Source organism: Panthera uncia (assembly GCF_023721935.1).
Source record: "Panthera uncia isolate 11264 chromosome C1 unlocalized genomic scaffold, Puncia_PCG_1.0 HiC_scaffold_4, whole genome shotgun sequence".
Taxonomy (NCBI): domain Eukaryota; kingdom Metazoa; phylum Chordata; class Mammalia; order Carnivora; family Felidae; genus Panthera; species Panthera uncia.
The window spans coordinates 100,980,733-100,997,185 of NW_026057585.1; the positions used below are offsets into that span (position 1 = coordinate 100,980,733).

Consider the following 16,453-nt stretch of genomic DNA (forward strand, 5'->3'; position numbering starts at 1 on the left):
GACACTCTCCTCGCTGTCAGCAGCTGAAGGAGAAGCAGCGGAACCCGCCGTCCTGGATTCTGGTGCGTCTGGGCTCAGACAGGCCTGTGCTGCCGCTGACCTTGGGGAGCACAAGTGAAGTCTGATTCCAAAAGCTGGCTGGCGCTCCTGTAAACCGCATCTTCAGTCCTATACTGGGAGTCTATTGAGGAAAAGTAGTGCCGTTCCCTTATCTATTTGAGAACACGCCCAGTACCGTGAAATGCCTCGGTCTAAAGCCTGTCTGGGGCTCGTGTGTTTATGAAAAGCCTGCACCTCTTAGTGTTGACAGCTGAGATGTGTGAGAGTCCTCCCTGGTTTTGTGGTGTTCCTTTGAGCTGGAACGGAAAGCTGGGGAAGCAGGCTCGAAGGAGAGTATTCCGGTCCCCAGACAAGCTCTTCATTTAGACACGCCTTCTACTCTGGAGGGACGTGGGAGGTGGGATACAAGGGGATGACTAGAATACCCCAGTGACATGGGATGAGAGGAAGGTCTGCACGCGCCAGCCGGGGGCTGGGGACCAGTGCGTCTTGTGGTTTGAAGGAGGGCTTGTTTTTCTGTTCTATAAATGTGGTTTTTATGTTAATTGACCTTCTCAGACAGCACATCCCTCCCATGGTACCTGTTCATAAAATTGATGCTACCTTTCTCGTTGCTTCCCGACTCACACAAAATACGAGATGCCCAGATAAACCCGAGTTTCAGATAAACGGTGACTTTTTAGTATAAGTCAGTCGTGGATATTTCACGGGACGTACTTACATTATACCGAGATTATTCATTGTTCACCTGCTGTTAAAAGGCAACTGGGCCTCCTGTGTTTTCATTTGCTGAAGCTGGCAGTCCGACAGAGGTGGTTCGTCCGTGAACCCCCACACCCCAGCATCCTTGGTCGTTACAGGCTGGGATCCTGGCTGGCCTCACCCGGGCCCACATTTTGCTCAGCAGGGGCTCCCCTTGGAGGGCAGGATCTGTCACCTGGAAGCCGAGCTGAGCCAGGCGTCCTCGGTCCTGGGAGCATCTGTTGCCGAACACTTGCAGGAGCTGCCTTTCACACCGGTGCACGTCCCGATTGTCGCGGGCGTCCGGGCCAGGAGGTGAGGGGCGGCCGTGGGAGGGCCCGGTGTGTGCTGTGCCGTGAAGACGGACCCTGAACAACAGGCTGTCCCCAGAGGTGGGGCCACAGGTCCTGCCCCTCCCTTCTTTCCTGGAGGCCGGCTGCGGGGGTCTTTCTGTTTCAGCTCTGGAAGTAAGCTCTCGCGGGCCTCGATGGTGCTCCTGCAGGCCTCTGGCTTTCCTGAGATTCTGGATGCCAATAAGCAACCAGCCGAGACTGTAAATCCCGCAGACCCCGTGCAATTCAACCCTCAGAAGGAAGAATCCGATTGTCTACAAGGCAATGAAATAGTACTGCAGTTTCTTGCCTTTAGCAGGTACGTTCTTAAGTGTTCTGTGTTCCTCTTTCTGGCTCTCGCTTTCCTCGCGTTGAAGAAACACCTCTGTGTGGTTCTGAACTGGGAGGACCCTCCATGCTGAGATCTTACCAGACTAAGGGACGCTGTCTGTTTTTATTTTCATCTCACTACGACCCCCACTCAGCCATTTCTGAACGCGGTCAAACCTGCTTTTGCCTGGTCTTCTGTGATTGAATGTGTTGTGTTGGTCAATTCTTCGGTATTCGTGTGGCTACGCGGGCAGGTTCTCCAGCTGGGGCTGAAGTGGGTTGCTGTCCAGCGGGCTCCCCGAGATCCCGGTGGAGCCACCCGGTGGGCGGACGAGGCGGTGTGTGGCCTGTGGCACTGGGCTGTTGAAAGCCCAGGTTCTCTGCTCTGGAGGCTCGATTAATTTGGGCTCTTATTGGATTCAGAGTGTCCCAAGACAGCCGGGCAGCGCCGTGGCCAAAGACCGTGTATTTCACCTTCCAGTTCTACCGTTTCCCGCCCGTGACAACGCCGCGGCTGCAGCTGGTCAGGCTGGACGAGGCGGGCAGGACGCGCCCCGGTTCCCTGCTGCATCTCCTGGTTCTTGCCGACAGAGATGATTCCTCCGATGCTGGTAAGTGCTCGTGCGTCTGGTGGGCGTGAGAAGCCCGGCACCGAGCCTTGTCTGCAAGTTCTATTATTTTCAAATGACGCGTGATGAAACATTTCCAGCACGTGCAGAATTGGAAGGAACGGTGTAGGGAACCAGTGTGTCCACCGGCGGGCCCCCGCTCCAGACCCCTCCCCGAGCCAGGGTCGCTTTGAAGCAAACCCCAGACGTCGTCTGATCTCATCTGCGAGTATTTCCTTACGTGTGTCTAAAAACTAAGGAGTCCTTTCTGAACACTGTAAACTCAGTATATCCTGCTGGAAATGAATAATAACCCCATAATGCCATCAAATAGCTGATGTTAAAATTTTCCCAGTAACTTCATGCATTTTTTTTTTTTGAGGTTGAAGAAGGGTTTTTTTTTTTTTTTTTTTTTTTTTTTTTTTTTTTTGAGGATGATAACATTTTTAAAGGTTTTCTCAGGTACGTTTCCCTGGACATTGCAGTGGCGTCGCTCTCGTGTCTGTCTGCGGTCCCCCTGCCGTCCCCAGTCTCTTCTTCCGATTTATTTGTTGAAGTAGCCACGTTGCTTGTCCCGTGGAGCTGCCCTCAGTCTGCACTGGGGTTTTGCTTCCCAGTGATGACATTTAGAATGTTCCTCTCTGTCCCCTGTTTTTTCTGTACATTGGGAGTGAGATCTATGTGCGTGGCCAGAGGCATGTTTTTGTTTTGGGCAGGAATTCTCCAGGGCCGGGGTTGCATTCACTACCTCTGGCAGCTGCATAGGGCCCGGTCGCTTCTTTCTGTGCCGTGTCGGTGGCCACTAGGTCCGTTGCTGATGGGCTGATGATTATGCTCAGGGTTTAAGTGGTGGCATTCTCCTTCTGGAACCCCTCTTCATTTGTCAGCTGGAATGCCTCCATGAAGAGAAACTTCCTGAGGTGCAGTTCACGTAGGAAAGGCAGAATAATGCTCAGTTCTTCCCTTTTATTTACTAATTTTCACAATAATTAGCCAGTTCCCTAGCATCCTTCGAGAGTGGGGCCGAAGTTTGTTTCTGGTATCATTATAAACCAGGGGATTTAAACTGCAGTAGAGCAAAACAGATCAAAAGTGTTGTTTTTATTGATGGTCAGTCACATGGTAAGGGGCAGAGCTGGGTACCTTGTGTCTCTTAAGTAGAAAGGGCAGGTGGAAAACGATGTGTTAAAATGCTAATCAAATGAGGGTAGTTTAACGACATCAGCACAGACAAAAGAGGCAAAAGGCAAATGCAGTGCTAGGGGTAAAGAAACCTGTGAAATATAATCGAGGGAATAATCACTAAGGAAATAAATAATTCTGTATCTGTTGAACTTCCAGAAAACATAGCCTCAAAATATAAAAGAAAAATTGATAGACTTTATGCAGAAATTGACAAACCTGCAGTCACAGAAGGTTGGACCGACCTGTGTCGGTGAGTTGACATATCAGGCAGAAAATAGTGAGGGAAATTGTAAAATACAGTCTAAAAAGATGATCTTACAAAACCTGCAGGACCAGTTTAGAGAACATGTGTTCTTTTCAAGCATACTTTGAGACTTATGGAAACTGATCATTCATAGACATGTGTGTATGTTTTAGGCCACCACGCAGGCATCACCTTGTACCAGGAGACTCAGTATCCGATCTAATCGTATGGCATTCTCTGACCGAAACGCTGCAGATCAGAAATCAACCATTCCCTCAACCAAAAAAGGCTCTGAACTGCCGGGTTTTTTGTTTTTTTAATTTTAAAATACATTTGTAATTATTCCATAGGTTAATGAAGAAATAAAAATAGAAATGGCTATTCATTTACTTATTTATTTATTTTTAAATGTTTTTATATTTATTTTCGAGAGAGAGAGCAAGCAAGAGGGGGGCAGAGGGAGAGGGAGACAGAGGATCTGAAGTATGCTCTATGTTTAGAGTGCAGAGCCTGATGTGGGGCTTGAACTCACAAACCGTGAGACCATGATCAGAGTCAAAGTTGGATGCTTAACCAACTGAGTCACCCAGGTGCCCCAGGGGAAATTTACAGCTTTAAATGCTTGTATTGGGAAAGAAGAAAGCATTTTTTAAAATGCTGATCTAATTGTTCAACTCATGAAGTTTGGGGAAAAACCAGAATAAATCCAATAAAAGTGGAGGGAGAGAAATTTGAAACTAAGCATAAATGCTTAGAAAACAGCAGACAGGGTCAGCCAAGTTGCTGGGCCGGGGGTGGGGAGAGGTCACAAGGTCAGAATCGGTCGCAAGGGTCAGAGCTGTTGCAGGCGTTAGTGGGTCCGAGAGCCGGGCGTCTTGCTGGTGGTCCTCTCCATCCGATGGGCTTTGCTGCCGGCAGAGGTAGCTGCACAGCTGCCGCCAGCCGCGGACCCCAGGGCAGAGCCCTCGCCCCCTGCTTGTCTGAGGCCCCTGGCATCCTCTCTCCCTGCAGGCGAGTCTGAAAAGACAGAGGGGAAGGGGGGTGCAAGCTCAGGTCTGCTCCTTCTCCAAAACCCTCCGGCTGATGAGCTGTCCTTGGCCTGGGGAGGAGCCTGCACTGGGCAGAGGGTGGGCGCAGAAGGTCCCTCTGCTTGGAAGCATGTGGCCAGGAAAGGACCTTTGCCACATTCCCAGGTTTTGTTCTCTCAGCTCCCTGGGTTTCCCAGCCTTCTTGGGACCACTTCTCCCGAAACGACTGCCTTCTCTTTGCCCATCCTCCCATCGGTGGACAGTTGGCGGACAGTTGAGCTCATGTCCCCAGAAGGCTCTGAGATGGATCACAATGGTGCATTGATTTCAAGGCTCCCATGCACCTGTTGCCGAGAACGTGTCTCCTCTTCCATTTCCTGTTTTGAGCCCCATCTGGCCACGTTATCTAGGGCAGCTCTCGGAGGTTCTGCGGTGAGGTTAAAGGGATAGTGTTTAGGCGATTCCGTACAGAAGGCCTGATTTGAATATAAACTCCTTTACCGTATGAATTTCTCAGAGAGAAATTAGTTCAAAAATTAAATTTCCTGGGGTGCCTGGGTGGCTCAGTCGGGTAAGTGTCCAACTTTTGGTTTTGGCTCAGGTCATTACCTCACAGTTCATGAGTTTGAGCCCCCATCGGGCCCTGCTCTGATGGTGCAGAGCCTGCTTGGGATTCTGTCTGTCTCCTTCTCTCTCTGCCCCTCCCGTACTTGTGCTGTTTCACCCACAAAATAACATAAAACTTAAAAAAAACTTAAAAAAAAAAGAAATTTCCTTGCAAGTTGAGGTCCAAAGAAGTTAAGCTCCAAAATCAAAATTTGTCACTATGAATTAGAATTCAAAGTCCAGATTTCTTAAGTTCAAGTCCGAAAAAAAAAGTTCCTTTCTGTGTCTTACCCAGCTGACTTAGCCAATGTTGCCCCTGCCTGGGCGGGTCTGGGCTCCCTCCAGCAGCTCCAGCTTGGGGTCCTTCCTCGTGGCCCAGCTTGGGGTCCTTCCTTGCGGCCCAGCTTGGGGTCCTCGTGGCCCAGCTTGGGGTCCTTCCTTGTGGCCCAGCTTGGGGTCCTCGCAGTCTAGCACCTAGCCTCTCTTGAGCCTCACTTAGGATATGTTTTCTTCTGTTGTTGAGATAGAACATGTGTGTAAACAAAGCGTTCAGTTGCACCAGCCTTTGAAAATTAATAGGTTTTATTTTTTAGAGAAGTTTTAGTTTTATGGAGGAACTGAGCTGGTCGTCCAGAGTTCCCAAATACCCGCCGCTCCCAGAGTCTCCCCAGTTAGCAGCCTTTCGTATCAGGTGTGGACGTTTGTCACAGTCGATGGACGAGTGTTGACGCTTTGTTGTTAAATAAAGCTCAGAGTTTGCACGAAGGCTTGCTCCTGGTGGTGTACATTCTGTGGGTTTTGACAAACACAGAACATCTAGATCCCCATACAGTATCATGCAGAATAACTTCACCCCTCACATACGCCCTGTGCTCCACGTCTTCAACCCTCCCTCTCTCCGCCCCCCTCCCCCCTCCCCCCTCCCCACCACTGATCTTTCTCCTGTCCCCATGGTCTCCCGTTTCCAGGGTGTAGTATGCTTGGAATTGTGTAGGACGTAGCCTTCTCGGACTGGCTTCTTGCACTTAGTAGTATGCATTTAAGATTCCTCCATCACTTCTTGGGGCTTGGTAGCTCATTTTTTTTTGACGCTGCGTCCCGTTCCATCGTCTGGAGGGACCACCGTGTATTTCTCTTTTCCCCTACTGAAGGGCATGTTGACGGCTTCCAGTTTTTGCCTTTACGAATAAAGCAGTTATAGACATCTTCGCTCAGATTCTGTGTGGACATAAATTTTCAGCGCTCTTGGGTGACACCTGGGAGCACGTTTGCTGGGTCGCAAGGTAAGGGTATGTTTGCTGTTGAAGGACTGTCTTTCCGAGTGGCTGCACCGTGTGGCGTTCCCGCCAGCCACGAGTGCGGGCCTGCTCCACACCCTCTCGGCATTGGCGTTGTCGGTGTTGTGGGTTTTAGCCGTTCTCACACATACATGGTGGTATCTCGCTGCCGGTTGGCTTGCGTTTCCCCGATGGCGTGCGATGGGGAGCCTGTCCGCCAAGAGTGACTTGCCACGTGCCCGTCTCTCTGGGGAGGTGTCTGCCCGTTCGTTTTGCGTATTTGTAGACTAGGTTTTCTTATTGTTGTGTTTTAAGAGTTCCTTGTTTATTTTGCACAAAAGACCGTCATCAGATGTGTGTTTTGCAGATGTTTTCTCTGCGCCTGCGGCTACCCTTGTTCGTGGTCTCACCGGTGTCTTTGGGAAGGCAGATGTTTTTGATTTGAATGGAGTCCGGTTTATCAGTTATTTCTGTCATGGGTGCCTTGTGTCTTTGGTATTAGAGCGAAAAACCCGTCACCACACCCAAGGTCACCTGGATTTGTGTCCCCTGTCTTCCCGGGTACCAGAGTTTTGTGTTTCAAGTTTAGGTCTGTGATCCGTTTTGAGTTAATGTTTATAAACGTTGTAGTGTTCACAAAGTGAACACCGCTGTGTGACCACGAGCCCAGCCACCCCGATAGGACTGCAGACCGGTACCTGGGCCTCCCCTGCCCCCCCATCCTTGGCTTCCCCAGGGGTGAACGCCCCTCAGAGTCTGTCACTGTAGACCAGTGCACTGTGGTTTTGGACTGGAGCAGGATCACGTTGTGCGTGCCCTTCTGAGTCTCACTTCTGCTCGACGTGTCCGCAAGGTCCATCCAGGTTGCCGCGTGGAGCGGCGGTTCGGCCTTTATCTTGGCTGTATGGAAATTCTTCCTCTGAGTCTTCCACACCATTTATCCATTCGGTTGCCCACAGACGTGTGACTCGTTTCCGGCTTTTGCGCCTTCTTTGGGTGCGTATGTATGCGCGTGCACTGGTGTTGGGTGTGCACCCACGAGTGAAACTGCTCTAGGGCACACGTGGTCATCTTTAGTCGATTTGCCCAGCAGTTTTCCCCAATGCCCATCCATTAGAGTAGATTTGATCCAGCGGGAGACGTGGCAGCCTCCCGGACAGAAGTTTCCGGAACCCACGGCCCTGGACCTGGTGGCTGCCTCTGCCCCAGGCTCCTGTTTCTCAGTGTTCCGGCTCGTGAGGAGAATTGTGTTTTGTTGCCTCCTTTCCTCAGGACAGAGCTCCCTTGCCGACTGCTGTCCCTGTTCTTTTCAGGAGGGCTCAGCCGTTTGTGGTCCTATCCTCCCGCACACATGCGACGCCTTCTTCCCCTTATTTCCTTTGCTTTCTGGCCTGGAGTTGGGCGTCTCTAACACGTTCCTCCCGATGTCTAGGCCAGTGGGACCTTTCTTAGCACGGGAGCTGGAGTCCTTGAGCTCTAGGTCAGCCGGGAGCCCCCTGGTCTGGAGAACTCTCGTGCTGGCGTTTGCCAGCCCCGCTCTGGGCCCAATTGGGTGCTGCCTCTTCCTTGGTGGCTGTCCTGTGTCCTGTGCCTTCTCCACGTACAATCTCACGTCCCCACCTACCAAAACCGTGTCTGTGTACTGTGACACGCTTGCGTTCGCTGTTTATCTGTTTCCCTCGATCATTTGAAAGCCAGCATCAGGGGAGGTGACACTTCACCTCTAAACACAGTGTCAGGCTTTACTGAGAAATGGTTCCACCGTTGTCCTGGAATGGACAGGAGTCTCACTGCCCCATCCCCGTTTTCCCTCATAACGTTTGTTGTGGCTGCTTTTTCTCTGTGACACGCAGTCTGGGACCTGTGTGGTATTGGGGGTTACCTCCTTAACGTCCTTTCCTCTGGAATAGTCCCCTGCCTTCTCTTTCCAGCGACAGTGGCTGTTTGAAGGGCCCAGGCGAGTGGTCCTGGAGAGCGTCCCTCATTCTGCGTGCATGTGATGGTTTCCGCACATTGTTACTGACCCTGGCCCTCGGTAGGTCTCGCGCACGGAGGGTCAGGGCTTACGCGCTCCGTCAGGGTCTGGACGTGGCACCAGCGTTCCACGTGCCTCATGTGACATCCCGTCTGCAGTGTCGAGGTCAGGGCTCATGGTGAGGGTGCTGGTTTGGTCCCTTGGGTGAGGCACCGCCCCACGCGCCTCTGGGGGAAGGGAGGTGGCTCCCCTTGGCACTCAGCACGGAGTTCTCAGGCCATTCTTGGGCTCCACGTGAATATCCACCCAACAACTTTCACCCACTCTTCTAACATCCTTGGTGGAGCTTTGCCTGGGTCAAGTCTTTAACTGGAGTTTTGTCGGGGCGCCTGGTGGCTCACTGAGTTAAGCGTCCCGACTCTTGGTTTCCGCTCAGGTCATGATGTCATGGTTCATGCGATCGAGCCCCGAATTGGACTCCACGCTGACAGCGTGGAGCCTGCTTGGGACTGTCTTTCTGTCTCCGCCTCTTCTCTGCTCATGCATACTCGCTCACTCTCTCTCAAAAATAAATAAATAAACTTGAGTTGGAATTTTGTAAATGGTGGTTTTTCTAATTTTATCATTTGGTTTCCCTCCATTAACTGACATTCTTCTATTAACAAAAAATTTTTCCTTATCAACCGAGGGTGAACTACGTATACATCCTCCAAAACAGAATAAAAGCTTGATACTTTCCCTTGAATTTCCAGTTTGCAGGGTAAGAAGTTGTAACAGCTACTCCAGTAGGGACAGTCCACGATTGATATATGTCCTGTCCGTGTTCTTGTTTGGTTTTTAGAACATCACTCTGATGTTTATTCAGTGTGTTAAATTCATCGTTACTACTTTTTTGTTGTTGTTGTTGTTTATTTTTGAGAGTGAGAGAGGCAGGATGTGAGTGGGGGAGGGGCAGAGAGAGGGAGACACAGAATCCGAAGCAGGCTCCAGGCTCTGAGCTGTCAGCACAGAGCCCGACGCGGGGCTCGAACTCACAGACCCTCAGATCATGACCTGAGCCAAAGTTGGAGGCTTAACCACCTGAGCCACCCAGGCACCCCCAATCGTTACTACTTTCTGATGCTCAGGCTTCCCTATGTTTGGCCGGTAGGAGACCTCCCAGTGGGCCGGGAGCCCTGACGCAGCCTCGCTTTCTGGAACGGCCCCCTGTCCTGGGCTCCCCATGTGCCTTCTCTGCCTCCGACCTGGACCAGCTGCTTCTCCTGTGTGGGACACGCTTAGAGACCCAGGGCTGGGGTGCTTTTGATTCTGGGTCGCATTGCTTCTAAGCCTTTCCCTGGGTAGAGCTGGAGAGTATATCGTAGCATGAGTTCACACTGGTATTCCTCATTGAGATTTAGTTTTTTCCTCAAAGGAATTTATTTGTATCTTTTTATACTGGGAATCGTGTTTCCTGATAATGTATTTACTTACTTTTCCTTACAATTTCTATCATGTATTTTCAGAATTATATTGCTACTGGGGCACCTGGGTGGCTCAGTCAGTTGGGCGTCTGACTTCGGCTCAGGTCATGATCTCATGGTTCGTGAATTTGAGCTCTGCGTTGGGCTCTGTGCTGACAGCTAGGAGCCTGGGGCTGCTTCGGATTCTGTGTCCCCCTCTCTCTTTGCTTCTCTCTCTCTCTCTCTGCTTCTCTCTCTTTCTCTCTCTCAAAAAATAAATAATAAACATTAAAAAAAAAAGAAGAATTACATTGCCACTGTTAATGCTAAGGGCACAGACACCGAGTGGAGGGCTCAGATTTCTGGCGTTCTCCCTTCCTGGGCCACGTCCTGCTGAGGACAGACCTGGAGACGATTCTGGGGAGCTGGTGCCAATTTGATATTCAGTCAGATTCATTGGTTTCCATTTGTTTTTAATTTTATGTTGGAGTATTTACATGGCTCAAAATATAAACCCCGTGTCCTCTCCAGACCATCCACACCCCACTCAGCCTCCTAGAGGTAACCAGCCTTTTAGTTTCCAGCTTCTCCTTCTGATGTTTTTGTTTGTTTTAAAAAGTAAGCAACGACATTTCTATTTCTCCTTGTTTCTTTGTTCAACAGGTAGCATAGCAAATAACACTCTTTCTCACTTGCTTTTTTCAGTTCACCTTACGCCCCGAACCTGACTCCACACGGAGCCCCTGTGCGCTGGTTTCCACGCCGCATCGAACTGCTCTGGGCGCATGCCCTGTGCTTCACTCAGCCTGGTCTCCTGCTGAGGGACACTCGGGCTGGTTCCAGGGCTTTGCCTTTCAGAGAAGGTGGCAATTAGTAACCGGGGTCAACGTGTTCTCTGCGCCTGGCGCTGTGTGTTTAGGGTGCGTTGGCAAGCTGTCAGGTTACAGATGTGCCAGCACCCGCCCCCCACCGGGTTAGCCCCTCCCACTGGGTTACCCACGTCCCCGCCCCCCCCCCCCCCCCACCCCCCACCCCCCACCGGCTTAGCCCATGACCTTCCTGTGATTCACTGGCAGTGCCTGGGGCTGCCTCTTTCCTCAGGGCCTTGCCCACAAAATGGGTTGTTTACCTTTGGGAGTTCTACAGTCTGATCATGTGAGATGGATCTTTGTGAAGTTTTAATTTGCATTTCTGTTATAACGAGTGAAGTGGAGTGTCTTTTAGATTTGTCCTTGTCTGCAAACTTCTATTCCTATCTTTTTCCATTTCTCTCCCTGAGTTTTTGTCCGTTCTGTCCTCTGTTTTGGGAACTCTGTTTATTAGGGGGATTAACTGTTGCCTGTGACGTCAGTTGCAGATACGTTCTCCTGCTTTGTCTTTACTTTGCTTCTGGCGGGTTTTCCAAAGTAAAGTTTTGTTTTCGTCCCGTCTAATGTGCCAGTCTTCCTTTGTATTGAGTTTTCCCGAGTCCTGGATACGAGGGCGTCCTCCCCGCCAGCTCGTAGAGAGAAGCACACGTTTTCTTGGAGGGTTTGTAGGTTTCATATTTCACATGAGATTTCTGGTTTATTTGCAGGTTATTCTATTGTGTGATGGGAGATAGGGATCCAATGTTATCTTTTTTCAAATGTCTCTCCTTTTGACCCAGTGCTGTTTATTAAAAAGGACATCTTTTTTTTTTTTTTTTTTTTCAGGGACTTGAGGGCCACCCCTATCACGTACCAACATTTTTTTATCAAGTGGGTTTATTTCTGGATTTTATATTTTGCTCCATTGGACCAGAGGTTGGCAAACTGATCTCTGTTAAGGACCAGATAGTAAATATTTTAGACTTTCTGGGTTACATATGTTCCTTCTGGAATATTCTTTTTTTTTTTTTTTTTTTTTTTTTTAATAACAACTCTTTAAAAAGATGAAAGCCATTCTTAGCTCCCAGCTAGATCGGCCTGTGGGCTGTGGTTTGTGAGACTCTGCATTAGATTATCTGACCAGGAAAGGCAGGCATGCTATTTGGTCAGAGGTGCTACTTGGCTGTGCTTTGCATTTATGGCAGCCCTGCCCCTCCCCGTCCCCCACCTCTCTGTACATTCTGGCTGGGCTGGTTTTCCAAATGAACTTGTTAGGCCCTTTTTAGGGGTTCTGGGGAATCCATAGGTTAACATGAAGAGAATGGCCCTCGTGGGGCAGGAGCAGACTTGCCAGGCACAGGGACATTTCCTCACTTGCTCATTTCTATTTACCCGTCTTTCCAAAGACTCAGAAGTGTACCTCATGGTGGGTTTTGCTGTTTATTTGTTTTCAAACCAACGAAATCTTGCCTTTATCTTTATTACTTTTTTTGGGGGGGGCGGGTGTTCTTTACTGTTGTTTTTCTAATTTGAGTTATTTAACTCATTTGTTTTAATTCTGTCTTTATGGATGCAGAGTATTCAAGGCTATGAATTTTCCTTTGGTCGCTGCATTATGTTTTGGTGATTCAGATAAGTAGAATTTTCATTCTTTTCTAGAAAATCTATTTCAATTTTGTTTCCCCTTTGACATTGAATTATTTAAAAGTAAGTTGTAAATTTGTTTTTAAAAGTTGTTTCCAATTTCTGGTTTGTTGCATTGTGATCAGAGAATATTATTTGTAATATTTTTACCTTATGGAGCATAGTTAGGTTTTCTTTGTGGCCTAACACATAATTAACTTTTATTAACGTCCCAAATACATTCGAAAGATGTATTCTGTTGTTGGGGAGCAGTGTCGTACGTATATGCACACGCTCCACCTCAGGGATTAGCTGGTCTGGTCTTTCATATCCTTATTTATTGTGGACTTGACCTGACTTGAAAACAAAGTGATTAGTTGTTCTCTACTATTATTATGTTTTTATCTGTTTCTCCTTGCGTCTCTAGATTTTTTGCATTGTCATTTGGTGCCTAGATATTCCTAGCTGCCGTGTGTTCATTGGTGATTGTAGACTGTAGTCTTAGAACGTGCCTGTCATCTGTGGGAGTTGTGGATGCCTTCACGGAGCAGGGGTGTCTGTGAGTCAGGAAGGAGGGGCAGAGGCTGAGGACCGTCCAGCCAGAGGAAGAGACTCCTCCAGACTTGGACACAGGGGTGTGGCTGGACTGAGGCTCAGGAAGGAGCCCGGCGGTGGGGGTGGGGGGCTGGGGCTCCGTGTTTGTGAGGGCGGAGAGGGAGGTAAGCTTGGGAGCCTGAGCGGACCCTGGGGAGGTGCCACTGCCCCTGGGGTCTGTCTTGGTTGAGTAGATGGTCAGCAGCATCGCAGACTTCTGAGGGCGGTGGAGATGGCACAGGGCTCCCTTTGTGGATGCCGTGCAGTGATGGATGGACCGCAGGGAGCGGAGGCCTCAGGGGAGGCCGCCGAGGAGCCGGTCGTTTGAGCCGGACAGAGTGAAGGGACCCAAGCCTGCGGGCGCGGGGGGACTGGGCGGCTCCCGCGTGAGAGCCCTGAGGCTGGGCCCAGACCAGGAGGGCCCCCACAGCCCCACAGGCCTCCCCCAGGTGCTCAGCACACCATCAGCTCTGGGCTCAGTGTGTTGTCCTGAGACCGTGAGCTCCATCAGGCTGGGCCCCGTTCGTCCTCTTCTCCCGTGTGATCCCCACGCGGTGTTTGGTGCGTGGTGGGGGGTCCCAGTTATTATGTTGCATCAAGAAGACCGGGCAGCTGATAGGAGGTAGTGATGGGGAGGGGGAAGGAGCCAGCCTCGCAGGCTGGGAAGGAGCCAGGGTGGGAAGGAGCGTCGAGGGTCCAGTGGGGACATTGGCGAGCAAGTGGAACCCGGGTGGAGAGTCTGGGCCTGGGGGACCCTGGGGTGGAGCATGGAGCCCCCAGGGCCAGGTGTCTATGGGTGTCGTTTGGGAAGTTGGCCCACAGGGTTCAGATCTATTCTGCCTCTTTGAGTCGGAAGCCGGACCGGCGTGGAAGCCGGTGCCCGAGCTGTTCCTTCTCCGCAGCGCAGGTGCACCTGGCAGGTGGAGCTGTGGCATCGGTGCCTTGAGCTGGGGCTGGGCTGGTCACAGGTCTTTGTTCCAGTGTCCACCATGCCTCTGAGGAGCCACCCATTATGGAGGGGTGTCCAGAGAGCACCGGATGTCTCAGCTGGCTGGTGGCACTGGGGCAGGGGCGGTGGGTGTCCTTGGCCTCCATTCAGCCTGTGACTTCGTCTGGTCACTGGAGATGTGATGCTCGGGACTGGCCTGCACGGTGTCACGGCCGGCCCTCCCTGAGCCTTTGTCCTGACTCCTAACTGCTCCCCTGCTCCAGGAGGTGCCCCTGTGACCTCCCTCGCTGTGGCCGGTGCCAGGCCGTTGGCAGCTGGTCCCGGCTCTGTATCCCTTGGGCCCGTGCGAGGCCCTCCGCCCCCAACCGCTCTCAGCCCCCAGTGCTGTGTCCTGTCCCGACCGGCTTCCCTCCTTCCACAGGGAGCACTGTCCAGGTCCTGAGAGCGGATGGGGCGTTACTGTGTGGGCCCCCCTGGGGTGGGGTGAGGACCCTGGAACCTGTTCCCCCTGCTGAGTAAACACGTGGCCCTTCCTCCCGAGACTTAGTACTGGGCTCACCAGGGGCTCCGTGAGCGTGTTCCCCGGCGCTGCAGCTCGCTGTCTCTGCCGACGTAGAACGGATGGCGCTGCCGCTTCGAGAGGCTGCAGGCCTGGGCTGCCGTCTGCTCCCTTGTCAGTAATAAGCCTGGCGGCCGGGACAGCCCCGAGGAGGCCCCGTGCTGGGGCGGAGGCTGGGCCTCGCGAGCCCCGTGTGCTCAGCTCGACCTCAGCGCGAGCTCCCACGGCCGTCTGCCGGCCCCGCTCTGACAGCAGACGCAGACTGCGATGCTCCTTAAACTCTGCACACGGAATCACGGCCTCCCCCGGCAGCCCCACCGGGACGCCTGTCCCCGTTCGGGAGGGACTGTTCCACGAGGGTTCGGTGAAAACCCTAAATCGTGTTTTGGGAGGAGTTCATTGTATGTATTGGGAAGAAACGCAGACTTCTGGACACGACTCTTTGTTTTGTGAATTTGGATATCTTACGACGTTTTTGATTAATGTGTTTATTAAACTGTAGTTACGACGGAAGCAGAAATTAGTGATCGTGACCAGAGCAGAAATCTCTTCAAAGTGTGAAGACGATAGATGGCTCTAATTACCTGTGGACTCATTTGGGGCCTCTTTGCACAGGCTCTCCTGGCTTTCAGCTCAAGTTCCTGGCGGAGCCTGGATTCCTGAGGCCCGGAGAGCAGAGTCGGTTCAGCCACTACCTGGCCGCGCAGACCCTCCAGGTGGACGTCTGGGATGGAGACTCTCTGCTCCTCGTTGGATCTGCAGCCGTCCCGATGAAGGTGGCTGCGCTCTGCTGGCCGAGCCCGGCCCGGGTGGGGTGGCCCTTCTGGGAGGCTCCGCCCGCTCGGTGGTCATCATCCGGTGCGGGACCGGGGTCTGACTTCTTTGTTCACAAATCCTGTCCCGCCCCAAGGAGAAGGTTTTCACGGGGTCTCAGCTGTGCAATACCAGGTTCTATTTTCTCAGCCATCGGTCCGCTCCCCCCAAAACTGACCCCTGGTGAGGTCACCTCCTGCCCCCTTGACGTGAGGACGCGCCTTCCCCGGGGCAGCGGCCGGGCCTGCGGGAGTCCCCCCTTCAGCCCGGAGGTAGGAGCTGGGGCACCAAGTGGAGTGTGCCAAGATCACCTGGTGCCTGCTCTCGGTTACTCGAGTCGTGCTTTCCTCACTGTAATGGAACCTGATTCTGTCTCTAAGCTTTCCCTCCTCCTCGTATACTAAGACCTGTGTCCGTGGGTGAATTTAAGGCTCTTCCCCAGAGTTGCCCCCAGAGGGTCAGCGTAGTTGCACTGTGCTCTTGGGGCCAGGGACTGAGGACACGACGTCCCAGCAGTGGCACGGAGGTGTGAGAGGACACGGCTCCACAGCTGCAGCCCCCCCCCCCCCCCCCCCAGCTCTGAGAGTCACCCACTAGCTGACCTCCTTCCAGATTCAGCCTCGGGGGCCCTCGGTTCCCCCCCCCTCACCCCCCACTGTGAGCCCTGCCCCTGCAGCAGCCCAGTCACTCCTTGCTGCTGGGTGGCCCTCACTGCGACGAGCTCACGGCTGCCATCCCGTGGTGCCCCTGGCTATGCGCGTGGCTCCCCTGACGCCACGCTCCCCTCCTCCTCCTAAGGGCTGACAGGGCTGCGTCCCCCCTCCGCCCGCCTCGGTGTCCATCTCTGCCCCCAGGGGAACAGGGTCGCCCGCAGCGCGCACTCGCAAGTGTCAGCTCATGTTCTCGGTCCTCACTCGGTCCTCACTCTGGTCCCTTGGGCCTTCCTGGGTCATTGTCCGGTGCGGCCCCAAGGGATCATCGTGGCCACTGTGTGTTTCCCACACTGGCTGGTGATGTCCTGGAGGGTGGGCTTGGGACGGTTACCCCATCTCCAGCACAGTCGTGACCCACAGTAGGCATGGAGCTGTGTGGCTGAGAATGAGCAAACGGAGGGAGCGATGGGGGAAGGGGGGAGGAGGGATGAGGAATGAGGATGGGAGGAGGGATGAGGAAGTAGGGGGAGGAGGGAAGAGGGGTGAGGGGATGGATGGGGGAGGAAGGGAGTGGGAGGAGGGGAGG

The 16,453-nt window shown here is 52.4% G+C and overlaps 1 protein-coding gene across 1 annotated transcript in view; it reads left to right on the forward strand.

The window, feature by feature from the left end:
- Positions 1 to 16,453, forward strand: part of NPHP4 (nephrocystin 4) — a 109,718-nt gene that overhangs the window by 68,608 nt on the left and 24,657 nt on the right. Inside the window, exons 15-18 of the mRNA XM_049618928.1 lie at positions 968 to 1,116; positions 1,261 to 1,452; positions 1,887 to 2,074; positions 15,017 to 15,177. Coding sequence (XP_049474885.1) covers positions 968 to 1,116; positions 1,261 to 1,452; positions 1,887 to 2,074; positions 15,017 to 15,177 — 690 coding nt within the window. The remainder of the gene's footprint in view (positions 1 to 967; positions 1,117 to 1,260; positions 1,453 to 1,886; positions 2,075 to 15,016; positions 15,178 to 16,453) is intronic.